General features: G+C 42.5%; 1 protein-coding gene across 3 annotated transcripts; it reads right to left on the minus strand.

Annotated features, from left to right (window-relative positions):
• snx1a (sorting nexin 1a) lies at positions 1-16082 on the minus strand. Of its 3 annotated transcripts, none has more exons than XM_029758413.1 (15): positions 15874-16082; positions 11407-12283; positions 10603-10754; positions 9364-9427; positions 8825-8868; positions 8570-8711; positions 8243-8321; positions 7933-8008; positions 7408-7521; positions 7054-7147; positions 6650-6855; positions 5146-5289; positions 2992-3072; positions 2825-2896; positions 1-2529 (listed from the first exon to the last, which is right to left on the minus strand). In XM_029758413.1, the coding sequence occupies exons 1-15, from the start codon at positions 15991-15993 to the stop codon at positions 2479-2481; spliced, it is 2316 nt and encodes a 771-aa protein (XP_029614273.1). In that variant the 5' UTR covers positions 15994-16082; the 3' UTR covers positions 1-2478. The 3 variants fall into 3 exon arrangements, with proteins under 3 accessions (XP_029614273.1, XP_029614274.1, XP_029614275.1); XM_029758414.1 differs by having other exon boundaries at positions 10618-10754; positions 15874-16081; XM_029758415.1 differs by lacking the exon at positions 15874-16082 and adding an exon at positions 12497-12629.
• Positions 16083-17227: the final 1145 nt, after the last annotated feature.

Below are 17227 nucleotides of genomic sequence, written 5' to 3' on the forward strand. Positions count from 1 at the left end.
TAATTTTACGACTTTATTTCTTCTTCTTCAAACAACTTTATTTCCAATCATTTACGGCAGTTTTAAAAAAAAACTCTGGTGTCTGAGCTGCCAACTAGAATTACAAACATCCCCATTAGGTATCATATTTTGTGTAGCCATTACCGCAATTGAGTTTAAGAAAAAAATAAAAATGCTAATCCAAAATAGAGAAATGGAAGTGGGATCGATTAATAGGGCTGTCATAACAAAATGATAATTTATTTGACAGCAGCATTGAGAGTGTTGGAAATTAGTCGCCTTATATGTAAAAGTATAACATTGATTTATTTATTTCTGCCTTAACCAATGATTTGTGTCTCTCTTAAAGTGGTAATACAATGATGGAAGAAACGTGATCTGTGTATTTGCCTATGGTTTACATAAACATATATAAAAGAAAACTCAGTATATTGTATGCTCTAAAATAAAATGCATCCCAACAAGTTAGAAGAAGCATTTGAATTGCACTATAGAAGGGTTAGCTGACAACGTCAAACGATGCGCACGCTTCTAATGGGGCTTGTGGAGAATCGAATGGGGCTCGTTTCATCTCGAATGGGGCTCGTTTCATCTTGTTCTTGATACCATGTCTTGAGGTATTTTGACGTTACGTATATGCTAGATAGCTAACCAACAACTAACGATGTCATTTGAGTGCTCATCGTGCAAATGTATTCGTTTTCAATAAACATTGAAGACGAAATAAAGTTTACATGTCAACAAACTAAGCCGACCCCATCTCTTTTGCACCATAGCTGCGCACGCGTCCTTTTGTTGCAAAACAACCAGTCTATAGCATCCTCCAGGTTGGGATGGTTTACATCCCAAAATCCCATACATTGAGTCTTGCTTGTTTCTCTTGACTAGTACAATTATGATTTGTGCATCTTTAATCTTAACAGGTGTTGTTTGACCCAAGCGTCTTGAGGACCATGTTCTTAGACTAATTGATAAGCACTGAAAGACTTAGTCATATGTATATAGCCTAAACATGGCTCTAATCTGAGCCAATAAATCATGATCAACTGTTTGGTCCAGAAAGTTTCCCCCAATCAGAATGACCAACCCAATTGTATTACTAGCTAGTCTACTGAATTAAAGACCCACTACCTTTTATTCTGGGAAAGTAACAACTCTGTTCCACAAGGAATACAGGTAGTTGATCATTTTAATGGATGTGTTCCTCATGCATCAACTGCATGCAAAGTGAAAACTACAATGCATGTTGAGAAGATTTGATTGCCCTTTTGATGTAGGAGTATTTCCTTGAAACAGTTTCATTTCCCCCCCAAATCCAATGCCATCCAAATTAAATCACAATCTGCGATAACTTATATAGAGAGACAGCTTCCATTGAAATGATTAACGTGTTTTCCATGTGGAATGAAGTAAAACATTTATATATTCCCACTGTATTACCAGTGACTCAAGAGGTGCAGAGAGCCTACTGTAAAGTACAGCTCACAGCAAACCATATACAACCGTAAGTTGCTAGACCAACTCCCAAATCTATGAGGGGTGTGTTAACAGATCAGCCTCAAAAGCCCAGACCAGAAGTACTTTTAACAGTTACTAACGTGGTTTCAACTTTTTACATTGTGAAAAATACTTATCAACCTTGGTTCTTATTTTCTTGACTTTTATTTTGGAGGGTTGATGTCATGTCCACAGTGATTGAACCGATCATGTATAATAATAATTTAAAAAAAAGTTTGACTCAATGTAGAAATTTTACCGACTTGTGATTAAACATCTCAAGATCCTCCCAAATTATACAGGCTGAATGTGGCTCCACACGTGTCTTTGACTCAATTCCAAATGGACCCCCAGCCACAATAGCAATGTGGTAATAACGCCAAGCCTTTTGGAAGACTAGGTGGATGTTCTGTGTTATTGCTTACTTCTACCCAATCTGTTATCTTGATTTTTAAGAAGTGCATGGGGAGTAGGGTGCTGGTGTTTGATTTGGAATTGGGCATTTAATTCAACTAGGTCCCCTTGAAAGCCCCAGAAACTCTGCCTAGTGGGTAATGTTTTGTGTGATGGGCACTCTGTTGTGAATGATTAACAATGCTAATGTGTAAAAAAATCTATTGTTAATATAAGGATGTTGTACTGAGAACAATGGTTTCTCCTGTTTTGAAGTGGAAACTTATGGAATCATTAACATTGCATACGCAAGTAGGACACCCAGCCCTCACATCCATACCATCACAAAAGAGCTAAAGTTTGTTTTCACCATTTAGAAAATATATGTGGAAGGTTAAATGAAAATATACAATTATTAATACAACAGTTAGAATGAAGCGCTATAGGTTTAGGATGATTTTAAAAAACGAATCAAATTTCCCTTTGCAGCGCACTCTCTGGTTATTTTCTTGGTTTATAGGCGAGAGGTAAAGTGTATAAAAAAAAGGCAGCCTCCTCTTCTTTCTTTCCATTGGCTGGCGGACTCCATCACGCAATTGCTTTTGCCTCTGGCAAGAATGCCTCCCAGTACTTTATCAGCTAAAAAGAGGGAGAAGTACAAGAACATTGTCACCCATGTTCCCAAAACAATTCAGATATTCTTGCCATTGGAAACTGCCTTCTAATACCAAATAACTCATGCGTTATGTCATGTATCTGACCGAGTCTTTATTTAATAGGGTCCATATTCAAAACATGTCTCAGTATGTGCTTAAATAGGATAAAATACCCCTGTCCATATGAAAGGGCTAAATGTATCCGAGATCAGCACTCATGTTCTGAGACACTTTATGAATACAGGCCCAGGTTTACTCCAATGAGCAGACACTATTACCTGTTGCTGCGACTGTAGCAGAGACTCAAGGTATTTGACAATCTGTTTCTTGAAATCACGGGCCTTCTCTTTCTGTTAGAAAAAATTACAACACAAGTAATACATTTTTTTGCTATTCATCTTATCCAGCATCTAACCCCCCACCCCCCAGAATAAAAATGTTTTACCTCAAACCTGAGCACCTCCTTGCGAACTGTAGCAGAAACTCTGTCAAAGTCTCTCTCATACTGAGTCACCTTGGCCTCCCACTAAGAAAGAGAGGAGTTGAGAAAGGAGGCACATTTGGTATGTAAGCAAAGCACATTTACTTCCCTTTAGTTTACCATTTGGTTTGCATGCTAATGTGTACAGTTGGAGTCAAATCCAGTATACACAGTGGATCCTAAGGATCAATGTTAAGAAACATTCTAGTGGTGGGCAATGGGTGAAAGGCACAATGATGCCATCACTTTTTGGAGGACTGAAAGAGGAACAGGTGCATTTTATTGGCATTAGTCAAACAGTGACTTTCGTGTCACGTGATTTATGTATATACAGTGAGGGAAAAAAATATTTGATCCCCTGCTGATTTTGTACGTTTGCCCACTGACAAAGAAATTATCAGTCTATAATTTTAATGGTAGGTTTATTTGAACAGTGAGAGACAGAATAACAAAATAATCCAGAAAAACGCATGTCAAAAATGTTATAAAATGATTTGCATTTTAATGAGGGAAATAAGTATTTGACCCCTCTGCAAAACATGACTTAGTACTTGGTGGCAAAACCCTTGTTGGCAATTAGAGGTCAGACATTTCTTGTAGTTGGCCACAAGGTTTGCACACATCTCAGGAGGGATTTTGTCCCACTCCTCTTTGCCGCTCTTCTCCAAGTCATTAAGGTTTCGAGGCTGACGTTTGGCAACTCAAACCTTCAGCTCCCTCCACAGATTTTCTATGGGATTAAGGTCTGGAGACTGGCTAGGCCACTCCAGGACCTTAATGTGCTTCTTCTTGAGCCACTCCTTTGTTGCCTTGGCTGTGTGTTTTGGGTCATTGTCATGCTGGATTACCCATCCATGACCCCTTTTCAATGCCCTGGCTGAGGGAAGGAGGTTCTCACCCAAGATTTGACAGTACATGGCCCCAGTCCCTTTGATGCGGTGAAGTTGTCCTGTCCCCTAAGTAGAAAAACACTCCCAAAGCATAATGTTTCCACCTCCATGTTTGACGGTGGGGATGGTGTTCTTGTGGTCATAGGCAGCATCCCTCTTCCAAACACGGCGAGTTGAGTTGATGCCAAAAGAGCTCCATTTTGGTCTCATCTGACCACAACACTTTCACCCAGTTGTCCTCTGAATCATTCAGATGTTCATTGGCAAACTTCAGATGGGCATGTACATGTGCTTTCTTGAGCAGGGGGACCTTGCGGGTGATGCAGGATTTCAGTCCTTCACGGTGTAGTGTTTTACCAATTGTTTTCTTGGTGACTATGGTCCCAGCTGCCTTGAGATCATTGACAAGATCCTCCCGTGTAGTTCTGGGCTGATTCCTCACCGTTCTCATGATCATTGCAACTCCCCGAGGTGAGATCTTGCATGGAGCCCCAGGCCGAGGGAGATTGACAGTTCTTTTGTGTTTCTTCCATTTGGGAATAATCGCACCAACTGTTGTCACCTTCTCACCAAGCTGCTTGGCGATGGTCTTGTAGCCCATTCCAGCCCTGTGTAGGTCTACAATCTTGTCCCTGACATTCTTGGAGAGCTCTTTGGTCTTGACCATGGTGGAGAGTTTGGAATCTGATTGATTAATTGCTTCTGTGGACAGGTGTCTTTTATACAGGTAACAAACTGAGATTAGGAGCACTCCCTTTAAGAGTGTGCTCCTAATCTCAGCTCGTTACCTGTATAAAAGACACCTGGGAGCCAGAAATCTTTCTGATTGAGAGGGTGTCAAATACTTATTTCCCTCATTAAAATGCAAATCAATTTATAACATTTTTGACCAGCGTTTTTCTGGATTTTTTTGTTGTTATTCTGTCTCTCACTGTTCAAATAAACCTACTATTAAAATTATAGACTGATCATTTCTTTGTCAGTGGGCAAACGTACAAAATCAGCAGGGGATCAAATACTTTTCCCCCTCACTGTACTTGGTCTGGTTGCAACAGAACTTCCTGACCGTGTGTTAAAGTCTGAGAAATTAGGGCACAATTCAGAATGCTTTACGACGGAAAATCCAATTAGACATTCCTAATACAATTTTTATGTATTCCCTCCCTTTTCTTCCATTTGGTGCCTAATGAACACAACCCTGAGAGACAGGTATTGGGCAGCGCTCTACCTCAGTGATGTCATCCTTGGCCTGCTGCAGCTTGTCAGGCTTGTTGGCCCACAGCAGCTTGGCCTCTGTCTCCCTCTTTTTCTGCAGCATGTTCTGAGCATCCTGCCAGCGCTGCCACGTCTTCATCCGCTGGTCAAAGGAGGCCTGAGGACAGAAACGCACACAGTTTAACGCTCTCATCTCAGGGTGACAGTTATATTATGGTGCGTTGCCTATAGCTGCGTCTGAAAACGTTGCTCTTATTAGGGCTGTGGCAGTCATTACATTTTGTCAGCCAAGTTATTGTCATGCAAAAGACTGACGGTTTCACGATAATTGACAAGCACGTTTAGCGTCACTAGGCCTCCACACATGCATGCCTTTGGAACATCTACATTTAAAAAAAGTAATATACACACCATCAAAAAAAAGACATTTATTTTAGTCAGGTCTAAAGAAACACGAAGAGAATGCATTTCAGAAGAACAGAATGAGTTAGCCTACTGTATGTTATCTGGCTACGCTCCATGCCATAGGTCTGTTAAGAAATGCTTAAAGTCCTGTGCCATTATTGTATACGGAACAAAAATATAAAAAACGCAACTTGCAACAATTTCAAAGATTTTGCTGAGTTACAGTTCATAAAAGGAAATCAGTCAATTGAAATAACTTCAATAGGCCCTAATCTATGGATTTCCCATAACTGGGCACTGGGGAGCCAGGCCCAGCCAATCAGAATTAGTTTTTTCCCCACAAAAGGGCTTTAATTACAGACAGAAATACTCCTCAGCTAGATTTAGAGGTATTTGGCAACTTTAGTTGCGAATGATACGAACCTTAATGTCTTTAGAAATCAAAACATATGGGCTGCCTGATGCGACTATAGGCTATTGATGATTTGAGAAAGTTTGGAAAAAAGCTTGCGCTCCGTTCCTTGCCTCAGCTGTTTTCTCATCAAGTGATCATATTTTCACCCAATTTAATATGACATTTGTTTGTTAGGCTTTGAAACATCCACAACAACCATATTTTACACTGTTTCAACCTGCTGTTAAACATCAGTGAGGTAAGTTTTGAAATCATGTTTTGATAAGTGTTTGATGTTATTTTCGATTGCATTTGCATTGATGTCAGTGTGGTTAGAGGGACAATAGAGCAAAAAGTACCAGGTCATTAGGACCTGATGGTCATTAGCAAGTTGGGTACTACCAACATGTCCAGAATGCATAAGAGGAGATTACCGTGATACCACGGTCACATGGAATTTTACTGCGGTCATGTCACGACTGCCGGTGTCGTGGTAATACGGTCACCGCAACAACTCTAGTCATAGTCAAATCGCTTCCTCCGTCCTTGTTTCCTCAATACCTCACTCTCAAAGCGCCCTTACCTCCGACCTCTTCCTCCAATGTGCTTTGAGAAAGGGGAAAGAACTGGAGGAAAAAAGGACGAGGAAACAAGGATTTAACAGCTTGTAACATTTTCAGACTCAGCCTGTGTTATGCCATTGACTCTCTGTAGGTACCCGGACAGATCCCAGCAGGCGGATGTAGTCGGCGAGCAGCTCGGCGAAGCAGAACGAGTCGCTGGCTGCCTGCTCTTGGTGCAGCTGCTCCATCTTGTCCTCCACCTCGGCCAGCTGGGAGAGGGCTCTGGACAGGGCCGTGTTGTCCTCCGAGCTGCCCAGCATCGCCACGCTCTTGGCAAAGCCCCCCGTGTTTACCGACAACTCTGGGGGAAGTAGAGCGGGGGAGTTAAGCATGTGCCGCTTAAAGCCTATTGTGTGTGTGTAGTTTGGTGGGAAAAAGGGACAGCAAGAAGACATTTCCATTCCACACACAGACAATAGGTGGCCATGCACTGCTTATAGCCTTGTGTGTCCGTCTGTGAGTCTGTCCGATAAAACACTTGTATTCCATTGTACCGTACCTTTCCTGTGTCCGACCAGAGAGTCCACCATGATGTGGAGCTTCCTCAGCTGCTGGTCCTCAGCCTCCACTTCCTGCAGTTTCTCCTCAAACCACTGGTAACACAGCATGACACAGGCAACCGCACATTAGAGGCGCAACGGTTGTATCTATTGTGCAAGATAGTGGGTGCATTAGTTTTAGTGACGCTGGGTCCATTCGCCTGGGTGGGTGGAGATTTCACTTTAAAATAAGCACACTCCGCACTGGGGCCACGGGCGAGGTAAAATGAACGCACCCAGTCAAACGAAGACTGTGTGTGTGTGTGTGTGTGTGTGTGTGTGTGTGTCACAGTGGTCAGTGGAGGGAGACTCACCACATCCGACTCGTCCATCTTTATGGTCATCTTGCTGAGGGAGTCTGTAGCCCTGTTGATCATCTTCAGGAAGCCGGCGCCGCTCAGAGCCTGGGTGTTGTGAGCCCTGGGCATCTACAACACACACACACACCTTAAGAGTCACATCAGGGTGGCATTCATTAGTGCACAACGTAGCAAAACGCTTTGCAGTCAGGTCTCTTGTAGTCAATTCAGGCAGTCAATTGACATGGCTACAAATTCACGTATGGAAAAATCCTAATTGAAAATGGACGGCCTGAAATTCTTGAATCAGACCCCAACCCTGATGCACACATGGATGACAAGTCTGAACAATTTGGGATAATATATCACTTAGCGTGTGAAAATGTAACAGAAAGCCTGTCAAGCATTTTAACAGAAAATAGGACAGCAGGGTCCTGAGACATTAAATGGGTCAAGTGCAGGGCAAGCACCTCTTGTGTGTGTGGATAGACAAACAGTATCTTTGTGTGAGGGTGATGCACGCACACACGCCGAGCTTACATCGTCTCTCTCCAAGAATTCTCTGACATCAGGGTCTTGCAGCAGCGATGGGTGGAACACCACTCTCTGCAGATACCTTTTGGGATGACAAAACCAAACATTTCACTACAGTTACATTGGAGTCATTTAGTCCGAACTTCTAATTGACCTCCCAACCTTTTTGCATACTACCTTGACAAACCAAGTCCCTATGCAATGGCTCATTAAAATGTGCTCATCTGCAAGTTATACTATCACGGTTCCAAGTCTGCTGCTACCCATCACCGTTTTGCTGATACAGGAAACCTCAAGAGGAAAGCCAATACGGTACCTCTCCAGAGCCGCCCTCCTCCTCTCCACAAACTCAGCCGACGAGTTGTCCTCTTTTCCCACTTTGACTTTAGTCATGCCTGTTCGAAACATGACAAATCAATTAGACTAAAACACACACACACGTCAAAACCAGGACAAACACATCAATAGGTCAAAGACCCACAAACCAAAATGGATCCTTTGGCAAGTCCCGCCCCCTGTAGCTACTATTGTCATTTAGGGTATTAGTGGAAAATGCATGGCTCCCATTGAGAAACGATGAATGATTTGCTGCCTAAAGCGACATTAACCCAAGGTATCCAATTATGCGTATACTATAGATTACCCATAATGCTCTTCTCAGGCGGCGGGGGCACAATATAGCCGTTGAGCGTGTGTTTATCCGAGAGCTTCTCGTAGAGGCCTAAGAAGTCACTGAAACGCCGGCGCACTGTGAACGTCTTACTGCGGAACATGGGCAGCGTGGTCTAAAAGAGAGAGGAGTGGAGATGCAAAGTGTTAGCTAAGGAGTAAAGAAGACACTGAACTGGAGAAGGCTAAATGTTTTTAGAAAATGTTTCATTGATTGCAGTGATATCACCTGTGTGGAGACTTTGTAGGCCATGTAAGCGTTCATGCCATCCCCTGTAGAATGAAAGACAATTATTAACTGACCAATTATAATAAGGGGTAAAACCAACATCAGTTTTAAACTTCTTGGTTTGACCCCTTTTATTGTTGTATGCTACTTTTGTTTAAAAAAAATATGACCTTCACGTATTGCATTGATATGGGTAGTTTGGTAGCAATCATAAGCAGAGTAACAGAAGGGTATACTTTATACTGTACTGGAGGACACCCACTAAAAATTACAATATCTTTACCATGAACGAACTAGAAAATGTCAGTCTTTAGAAAAGCAGTGGGCAGGAAGAACCAATCAGATCTACAGCTCTATTGCTGGCTACGCCCTTCACTCTCACTTCAGAGAAAGGAAGGAGAGGATCCAGGAAAAGAGAAGCAGCAGACATTGAGAGAAAGAGGAAGCTGTTTATTTTTTATGACAACACTGATGCAGGGTTCATCATAATAGGTGTCATTTTCACAAAAGGAAGAAAACTGAAATATAGTGAAACTCACCAACTTTCTCTGGATTGGTTATTGAGATATTCAGCTCAAATTTGTCCTCAACCTCCTCTTCCAACTGCATATAGTAGAGACAAAATGGTCATTCAAATCAGTCAATGGCCATTATCTGAAATGTTTTCACAACAAGTTCACATACAAAATAGTAATGATGTATTGTTGGACACAGACAATTTAGAAAATAACTATACTGAACACAAATATAAAATGCAACATATATTTAAAAAAAAGTGTTGGTTCCATGTTTCATGAGCTGAAATATGATGCCAGACATTTCAGGGAAAAATTTGTTAGTGAGCAAAAAAATAAATATATATATATATATATATAAAGCAATCTCTTAACACCATCCATATTGGATTTCTATTTGCCAACTGGGCTGTGATGTTTCACAAACATTCGGAACCTTACTATACTAAATTTCTACAGATTGTAAATTATTAAAGTATATTATTGATTGATTGACTTTTCAGATCACCCAGTAGTGCTATCTGCAGAGTTAGCGCCAGGTAAATGTTGCAATTCTTCAGCCATTCCTGGACCGGTGACCAAAAATAAGCTACATATGGACAGTACTGTCTCTTCGCAGCAAACTCTGCAGAGCTGGGAAGGTTGTATCCCCATATTTTATATATATATATATATATGTATATATGGATACAACCTTCCCGCACACATAGATAAAGAATTTAAATAGAAAAATTTGAAGTTTAGAAAAATTCCCCATTCAGTTTCACTCGTGACCCCCCCCCCCCCCCCAAAACCTTGCGACCCCACTTTGAGAACCATTGCGCTAGCTCACACGACCATGCCGATTTGACAGTTTGATGGTCCAATCAGAGGACCGAGTGTGCGTTTCACTAGCACATTTTGTTTTGCAAGTGGGATGCTGCGGCTACTGTCTTGATGCGTGTAGAGTAATCCACGGAGACTCAAGTCTGAAGTTAATTTATATCATGTCGAGTATCAAGTGAAATTTGTGACTCGAGTTCACACCTCTTCCAAATATACACTTAACATAACCAAGGTGGTGGAAGAAAAGCATGTACAGCTGTATTTTGAGTGACCTTTCAATTAAATTGTACAACACTGAATACCCATGTTGGGATGCTCTGTGGGAGTGAACACATGTGAATGAGCAGTTAAAACCCCTTAAGGTCACGGAAATCGAATTAACAGAATACAAAAAAAAATAAAAAAAATAAAATTGGTTTAGTTAGTTCTGTACCGTACTGTAATGTACTGTACCTCCTCCAGGGTCTTGGGTTGCGGTTTGGAAGCACTTGCTGAGACTGAGGGAGCAGGGGCAGACGCAGAGGGTTTGGCTGCCTCTTTCTTTTTTCTGTCATTCCTAGGGCTGTCCAGAGACAGCTCTACGGTGGCTTCTGAAAGAGGGGAGCAGAAGAAAAAAGAGAGGGATGAGGGTAGTAAGACTAAAAGTTCATGGTATTGGAGACAGTCACGCTTTTTCAAATTTAAGTTAATTGGAGTCAATTCCCACATTTCCAATTTACCCCAAACCTGTTTATTTTCTTTGCATCGGTACTCTACCTGTCGAACATGCTGGTTGGCACAAACTCACTCAACGGTCTGGAAGATCTGACTACAATAGAGGCACTGTCTCTGTCAGGGAATAGTGACAACAAGCACTCTTCTTCCAGACTAAATCATATTGTCAATATTTTCTGAGACTGTGGTGGAAAAGCCAATGGGAGAATCAATTGAAGATTTGACTGATATTTCACTCTAGTCTTTTGGTCAGGTGAGTGTGTGAGTCCACGTGAGAGGGGCCACATTCCTCATGATCAACACCAGGAAGGTACTACTCTGTCTGTTTATTAATGTGAGTGAGGGGTCAGCAAAGGACCCTCCTGTTCCAGCCTTCCTCTTCCTAACGGCACAACGCTGAGACAGCAGTTTCCTTATCAGCCCTAATGGCAAGCACATACACAGTTTTTGTTCATTTCACTGCTTGTTTCAAGCCCTCAGCAAATATAGCACGTTACAATGTATGATTAATAATCTGTAAATTCTTACCTGCAAATATATCAGGTTCCTCCTCATCGGAGTGGACTCCGTTGGTCTTGGAGTTGACGGAAACAGTATTGACTGCACTAGGGAGAGAAGTGATGGCCTCCTCAGTGAATATATCAGTGGGGTCCTCATTGTAGTTGTCACTCAGAGGACCGCAGACATTGCTAGCTTTGGCCACTGGTGCAAGTGCTTCTTTGAAGACATCATTCTGAGGTTTCTTCAAGGCCTCACCCAGTGGTTCGCTGAAGAGATCCTCATCAGGTTCGTCGAAGATGCTAGTTTGTTGTTGCTTGGCGGTGTTACTCTGTCGTGGTTCAGCGAAAAGTTCGCTAGGCTCATCGTCAAAGAGGTCGCTCGGTGGCTCCTGGGTCATCACAGCAACCGGTGTTTTGAATTCACTGAGTGGAGCGTCGTTGATAATGTCAGCCAATGGGTCGATGTCTGGTTTGGGAGGCTCCTTTAAGTCGTCGCTTGCTGGTTCCATAAGGAGGTCCACCATTGGAGCACTAGATACCTCGCTTGCTGGTTCCATAAGGAGGTCCACCATTGGAGCACTAGATACCTCGCTTGCTGGTTCCATAAGGAGGTCCACCATTGGAGCACTAGATGCCTCGCTTTCTGGTTCCATACGGAGGTCCACCATTGGAGCACTAGATGCCTCGCTTGCTGGTTCCATAAGGAGGTCCACCATTGGAGCACTAGATCCTTCGCTTTCTGGTTCCATAAGGAGGTCCACCATTGGCGCACTAGATGCCTCACTTGCTGGTTCACTAAGGATGTCCATCACTGGAGCAATAGATGCTTCACTCAGTGGTTTGGTTGAACTTGCGATGTCACTTGCAGACAGCGAAGGGTCCATCTTTATCTCCAATGGGTTATCCTGGAGATGAAGAAAGAACAGCATTTCTAAAATCATGCAAATAAGCAAGGTTGCAGCAGCAACAAAGACACGTCTCCGTCACATTTTACAATTTAACATCCATGTGAATTCCACCCAAACTACATTATAAAAGTCAAAGAGATTTAAAACAAATACAAATAATTATTCCACATCAAAATGAGTCTAACTGCACAGGAGAAATAGAGAACTTACCAGGAATAACACAAAACGTCTGCCAGGTCTACACAGATAAACACATGTCTCCCACAACTAAGAGGAGGAATTCAATGTTTTTCAGGAATCAAATATTGCGTTCAGAAGCCAGATTGAAGAATTCAAACTTGGGTTCTATGGAAAACTTCCTGGTAGTGAGCATGTGGCCACATCTGAGACTCACATGACTGGAGGCTGAGCTTTAGCCTCCCTTCCTGTACTTTTACAGCAATATGAGGTTCACTTGACATGTGCAAACTCCAGGGTGTGACCTATACTCAAACTTGCCTTGCCCTCCTACACCCTGAGTGAGTAATTTAGCTGACAAAGCTGTTGGGTTCACCGACAGAGATTTTTTAGAAAAGTTTGCACAAGAATCTAAAACAGGGGAACTTTGGAGCAGGTAGGGACAGTTCACGCCAAACAAAAGCTTTTCAAATGTTTTCAGGAAAGTACTCTACTGTCAGGATAAATCCACATCATGGGTTGTGTAGATCATGGGTTGTCTTACGAGCGAGCGGGCGGGGGGGGGGGGGGGGGTCACAGCACATAGAATGCAGCTATAAACTATGTAGGCACGTGCTTATCTAAACATCTTATTCTAAAAAACCATGGGCATTAATAAGGAGTTGATTCCCCTTTGCTGCTATAGCAGCCTCCACTCTTCTGTGGATATTGGAACATTGCTGCAGGGATTTGCATCCATTCAGCAACAAGAGCATTAGTGAGGTTGGGCACTAATGTTGGGCGATTAGGCCTGGCTCGCAGTCGGCGTTCCAATTCACCCCAAAGGTGTTCGATGGGGTGGAGGTCTGTGCAGGCCAGTCAAGTTCTTCCACACCGATCTCGACAAACCCTTTCACTTAATTTCAGTCACAGGAAATATTAACGCTACAGCATACAATGACGATTCTGTGTTTCTACCTTTGTGAGAACAGTTTGGGGAAGGCCCTTTCCATGAAAAACATGCCCAGACCATTATTCCTCCTCCACCAAACTTTACAGTTGGCATTGGGGCAGGTAGCATTCTCCTGGCATCCGCCAAACCCATATTCATCCGTTGGACTGCCAGATGGTGAAGCATGATTCCTCACTCCAGAGAACACGTTTCCACTGCACCAATCCAGCCGCCGCTTGGCTGTGCACGTGATGATGTGCGGCTGCTCGGCCATAGAAACCCATTTCATGAAGCTGCTGACGAACAGTTCTTGTGCTGACATCACAATTGCAACGCCATGGTCCTTCTACACAAACATGCATATAAACAGGGGTCTCATGTGGGGTCTCGTGTGGCTCAGTTGGTAGAGCATGGTGTTTGCAACGCCAGGGTTGTGGGTTCGATTCCCACGGGGGACCAGTACGAAAGGAAAAAAATATATATATGAAATGTATTCACTACTGTAAGTCGCTCTGGATAAGAGCATCTGCTAAATGCCTAAAAATGTAAACACACATACATGTACACACACACACACACATATACACATATACATACACACATATATACATATACATACACACACACACACACACACACACACACACACACACACACATACATACACACACACACATACATCAGTCTGCACATACTTGGCAAAATCCTTTATAAATTCTTACATTGAAGTAGTTTGGGGAGGAAAGCTCTTACAGCGTCTTACATAACCAAGCTTAAATTTTACAGCTTCACATGCTCTTAATTTGCTCTTAATCAAAAAGCAACAGGACCGACAGACTTCCGTTTTCTCCATTCACCCAGCAGGTCAGACAGGCACCAACCACACCAGGAATTATTTTCAGGTATTCAACCTGAACATCTGTCGTCACCACTGAGATGACTCCTTTGAAGGGTGCTCTACTCCAAAGTTCAAAACTTCTATTGTCCGGATTCTTTGAGGCCCACTGCAATATTCCTCTGTTCCACAGAAATACAATTAATCAAAAACCAGATCACTTCTGGTCACTGACAGACTACACTTTTCCTAACGCATTCTTCACAATTTCCAACATCTCAAACCAGTCTCCCACGTACGCATCCTTAACAAACGCATCCCAACAAGAAGTGATTCATCATCATTCATACACGCATCCTCCACTCCATTTTTAGATTATTTCCTTGTTGTTCCAGTTTTCGATACTACTGTTGTCCATTCTGAACATTCGTCTTCACCAACTTTGCTCGACGCGCTGCTTGATTCGATCTCAGCAGCCACTTCCGCTACCTTCAGATTCCGAGTGTTTTTTGAGCAGCGTTAGTTTTAATAGGACATGCAACCTCATCTCTCGTGCAATTGATTTCAACGTGATAATTGATTGTTTTGTCAATGTTGCGTTTCTGTTTAGGTGACCCCCGTAACAAAGCGCAAATGGTTAAGGACTTGGACACTTAAAAAAAATTTTTGACATCGGGTTATTTATCATTAGGTCTTGTCAACCGGATGCAGCTACAGCATGATTTGTAACTTAAGTTTTAGGTATAGAAAAAAATGAACTTTTGTACTCAGGTAAACACTGCTGAATTAGTCCAAAACGTGCTGTGATTTATTTATTTTGATGATATACCTGAAAATCCCCAAAAAAGGATTTGCCCTGCCTATTGATCAAGGTACAGTACTGCATCTTCTTCCCCGGGGACTTTTGTAAGAGCCACAAAGCTTGCGTTTATTGCGGTACGGTTTTGCAAACATAAGGAACGCATCTTTCATATCAGCGAGAAATAATGTTTAACTAAAAAAAATGTATTACTACACACCTTTATAGAGTTGGGGCTAGTGTTCCCACACCGCCATATCTCCATGTTACAGCGCGTGTTTAGGGAAAACCGCTAATTAGCACAAGTGGTCGTCTATCTAGCATGCTCCGAACGCCTACCTGTGTGTGGAAGGCCGCCAGAAACGTGTTGTGACTGAAAAATACTTCTGGCTGCAACTGTAATAGCAGGTTTAAATAGTGTATTTGTGAAATTATTTTTGATGTGATTTGAAAGTAAAGGGCTTTATGTTTCTAGAACCGTATCGCAATTGAACATCGAGTGACGTTTATATGGAGTATTTGGCTGTTTTGGCTGCCAGAGCCAGTCTACCTCTGAAAATAACATGTATTTGGACCTGAAGGAGTAAGTTACCGTTAACTGTAGGACACGCCATACTCGGGGTTAACGTTAGCTGCTCCGGAGACGAGAGCACTAGCCAGTTAATGCATATCCGGCTAGTTAGCTAACTAATAGCTTCGTGTCAATGAACCCAATGGATTTCACAGGCCCTTGTTAGCAATGTTTGGCAGCTACAGTAGCTAGCTACTTCGATAACAACCCTGGGAGTGCCGAGTTTTCTAGACAAAATAATAACGTTAGTAAGAAATCAACAACAGACACTCACTGCGCCAAGAAAAATGTCTTCTCCGTCATCACTGTCTTGGTCTCCAACTTCGTCAGGCTCCGGTTCCAGGTCCTCGGGAAAGGGAGGGGGACTACGCTCTGAACTGGTCGCCATCTTCATTCAACGCAAACAGACAGACAGCATCATATAAAACTTTTGAGACTGAGGGGAGGCAGAAAAAAATAACACCACCTACCGGCTCAAACAATAGTGTGCAAGTGCAGCCCACAATTCGGGGCATTCCTGCATCTGCAGGAACGCCTCCCTCACCGAGTATCCAATTGGTTCCTTCATGAACATCCCCCCTCGAGTATCCCATTGGTCCTGCATGGACGCCCCAGCACCCCTTGGGTTCCTGCAAGAGTATTCTTCAAATGTCATTGCTATGCTTTTAATTTAGCATTTCATAAACATTTCTATGTATTCAAATAAGCAATTGCAGACCGCCATTTTTAACCTTTATTTAACTATGCAAGTCAGTTAAAAACAAATTCTTATTTATAATGATGGCCTACCCTGGCCAAACCCGGACGACGCTGGGCCAATTGTGCGCAGCCCTATGGGACTCCCAATCATGGCCAGATACAACCTGTGGTACAGCCTGGAATCAAACCAGGGACTGTAGTCACTGAGATGCAGTGCCTTAGACCGCTGCGCCACTCGGGAGCCCAATACAATACAAAGAACAGTGGTTCTCAACTGGTCTTGCCTTGGGACCTAAATTGAACCAGGTTGTCTCAGTCGTGACCCAACATTCGCACGGCGAAAAATATTCGCCAAAATACAATCTGGAAAACTATTTTAATGCTATATTGATGGTAAATGTAGCAACTCTTTCATTGCCAATAATAACATTTTGCCCATATTCTTGACGAAGAATCAACCAAAATAACTGTATTGAAAATCCTATGATTGAATTTTTTTTATCTGAGATTAAATTATTCAAAAATGTTAATGCATTATAATTTCTACACACTTTCTACCTGGTTTAAGTCATTTAGGTTCAGACTGAAGTCTTTTTTCATTGTAAAAAAAAAGAAGTAATTTATTATTTTCTTTTTTACTCAGACACCCGCAACCCATTCAAAACCTCGACCCACCAGTCGAGAATCACTGCCATAGAAGAAGGCCAACCAGGTCCGTGTGACACTCGCAGACCCAGTGGCGAGAGTGGTGAAACAGAATGTCTGTCTGTCCTTTTGAGTTTTGATGCTGAGTCGTTACCCAACAAAGTAATGTTAGTAATCAGTTATGTGTGTTTCAGGTGCCAAGTTTATGGTCATGTTGTGTGTAGGATCCGATAGGGTTAAATTTGTGCAAGGTGGTGGCGGTTTTTCAGTGGGTGTTGGGTTAG

This window comes from Salmo trutta, chromosome 7 (assembly GCF_901001165.1).
Source record: "Salmo trutta chromosome 7, fSalTru1.1, whole genome shotgun sequence".
Taxonomy (NCBI): Eukaryota; Metazoa; Chordata; class Actinopteri; order Salmoniformes; family Salmonidae; genus Salmo; species Salmo trutta.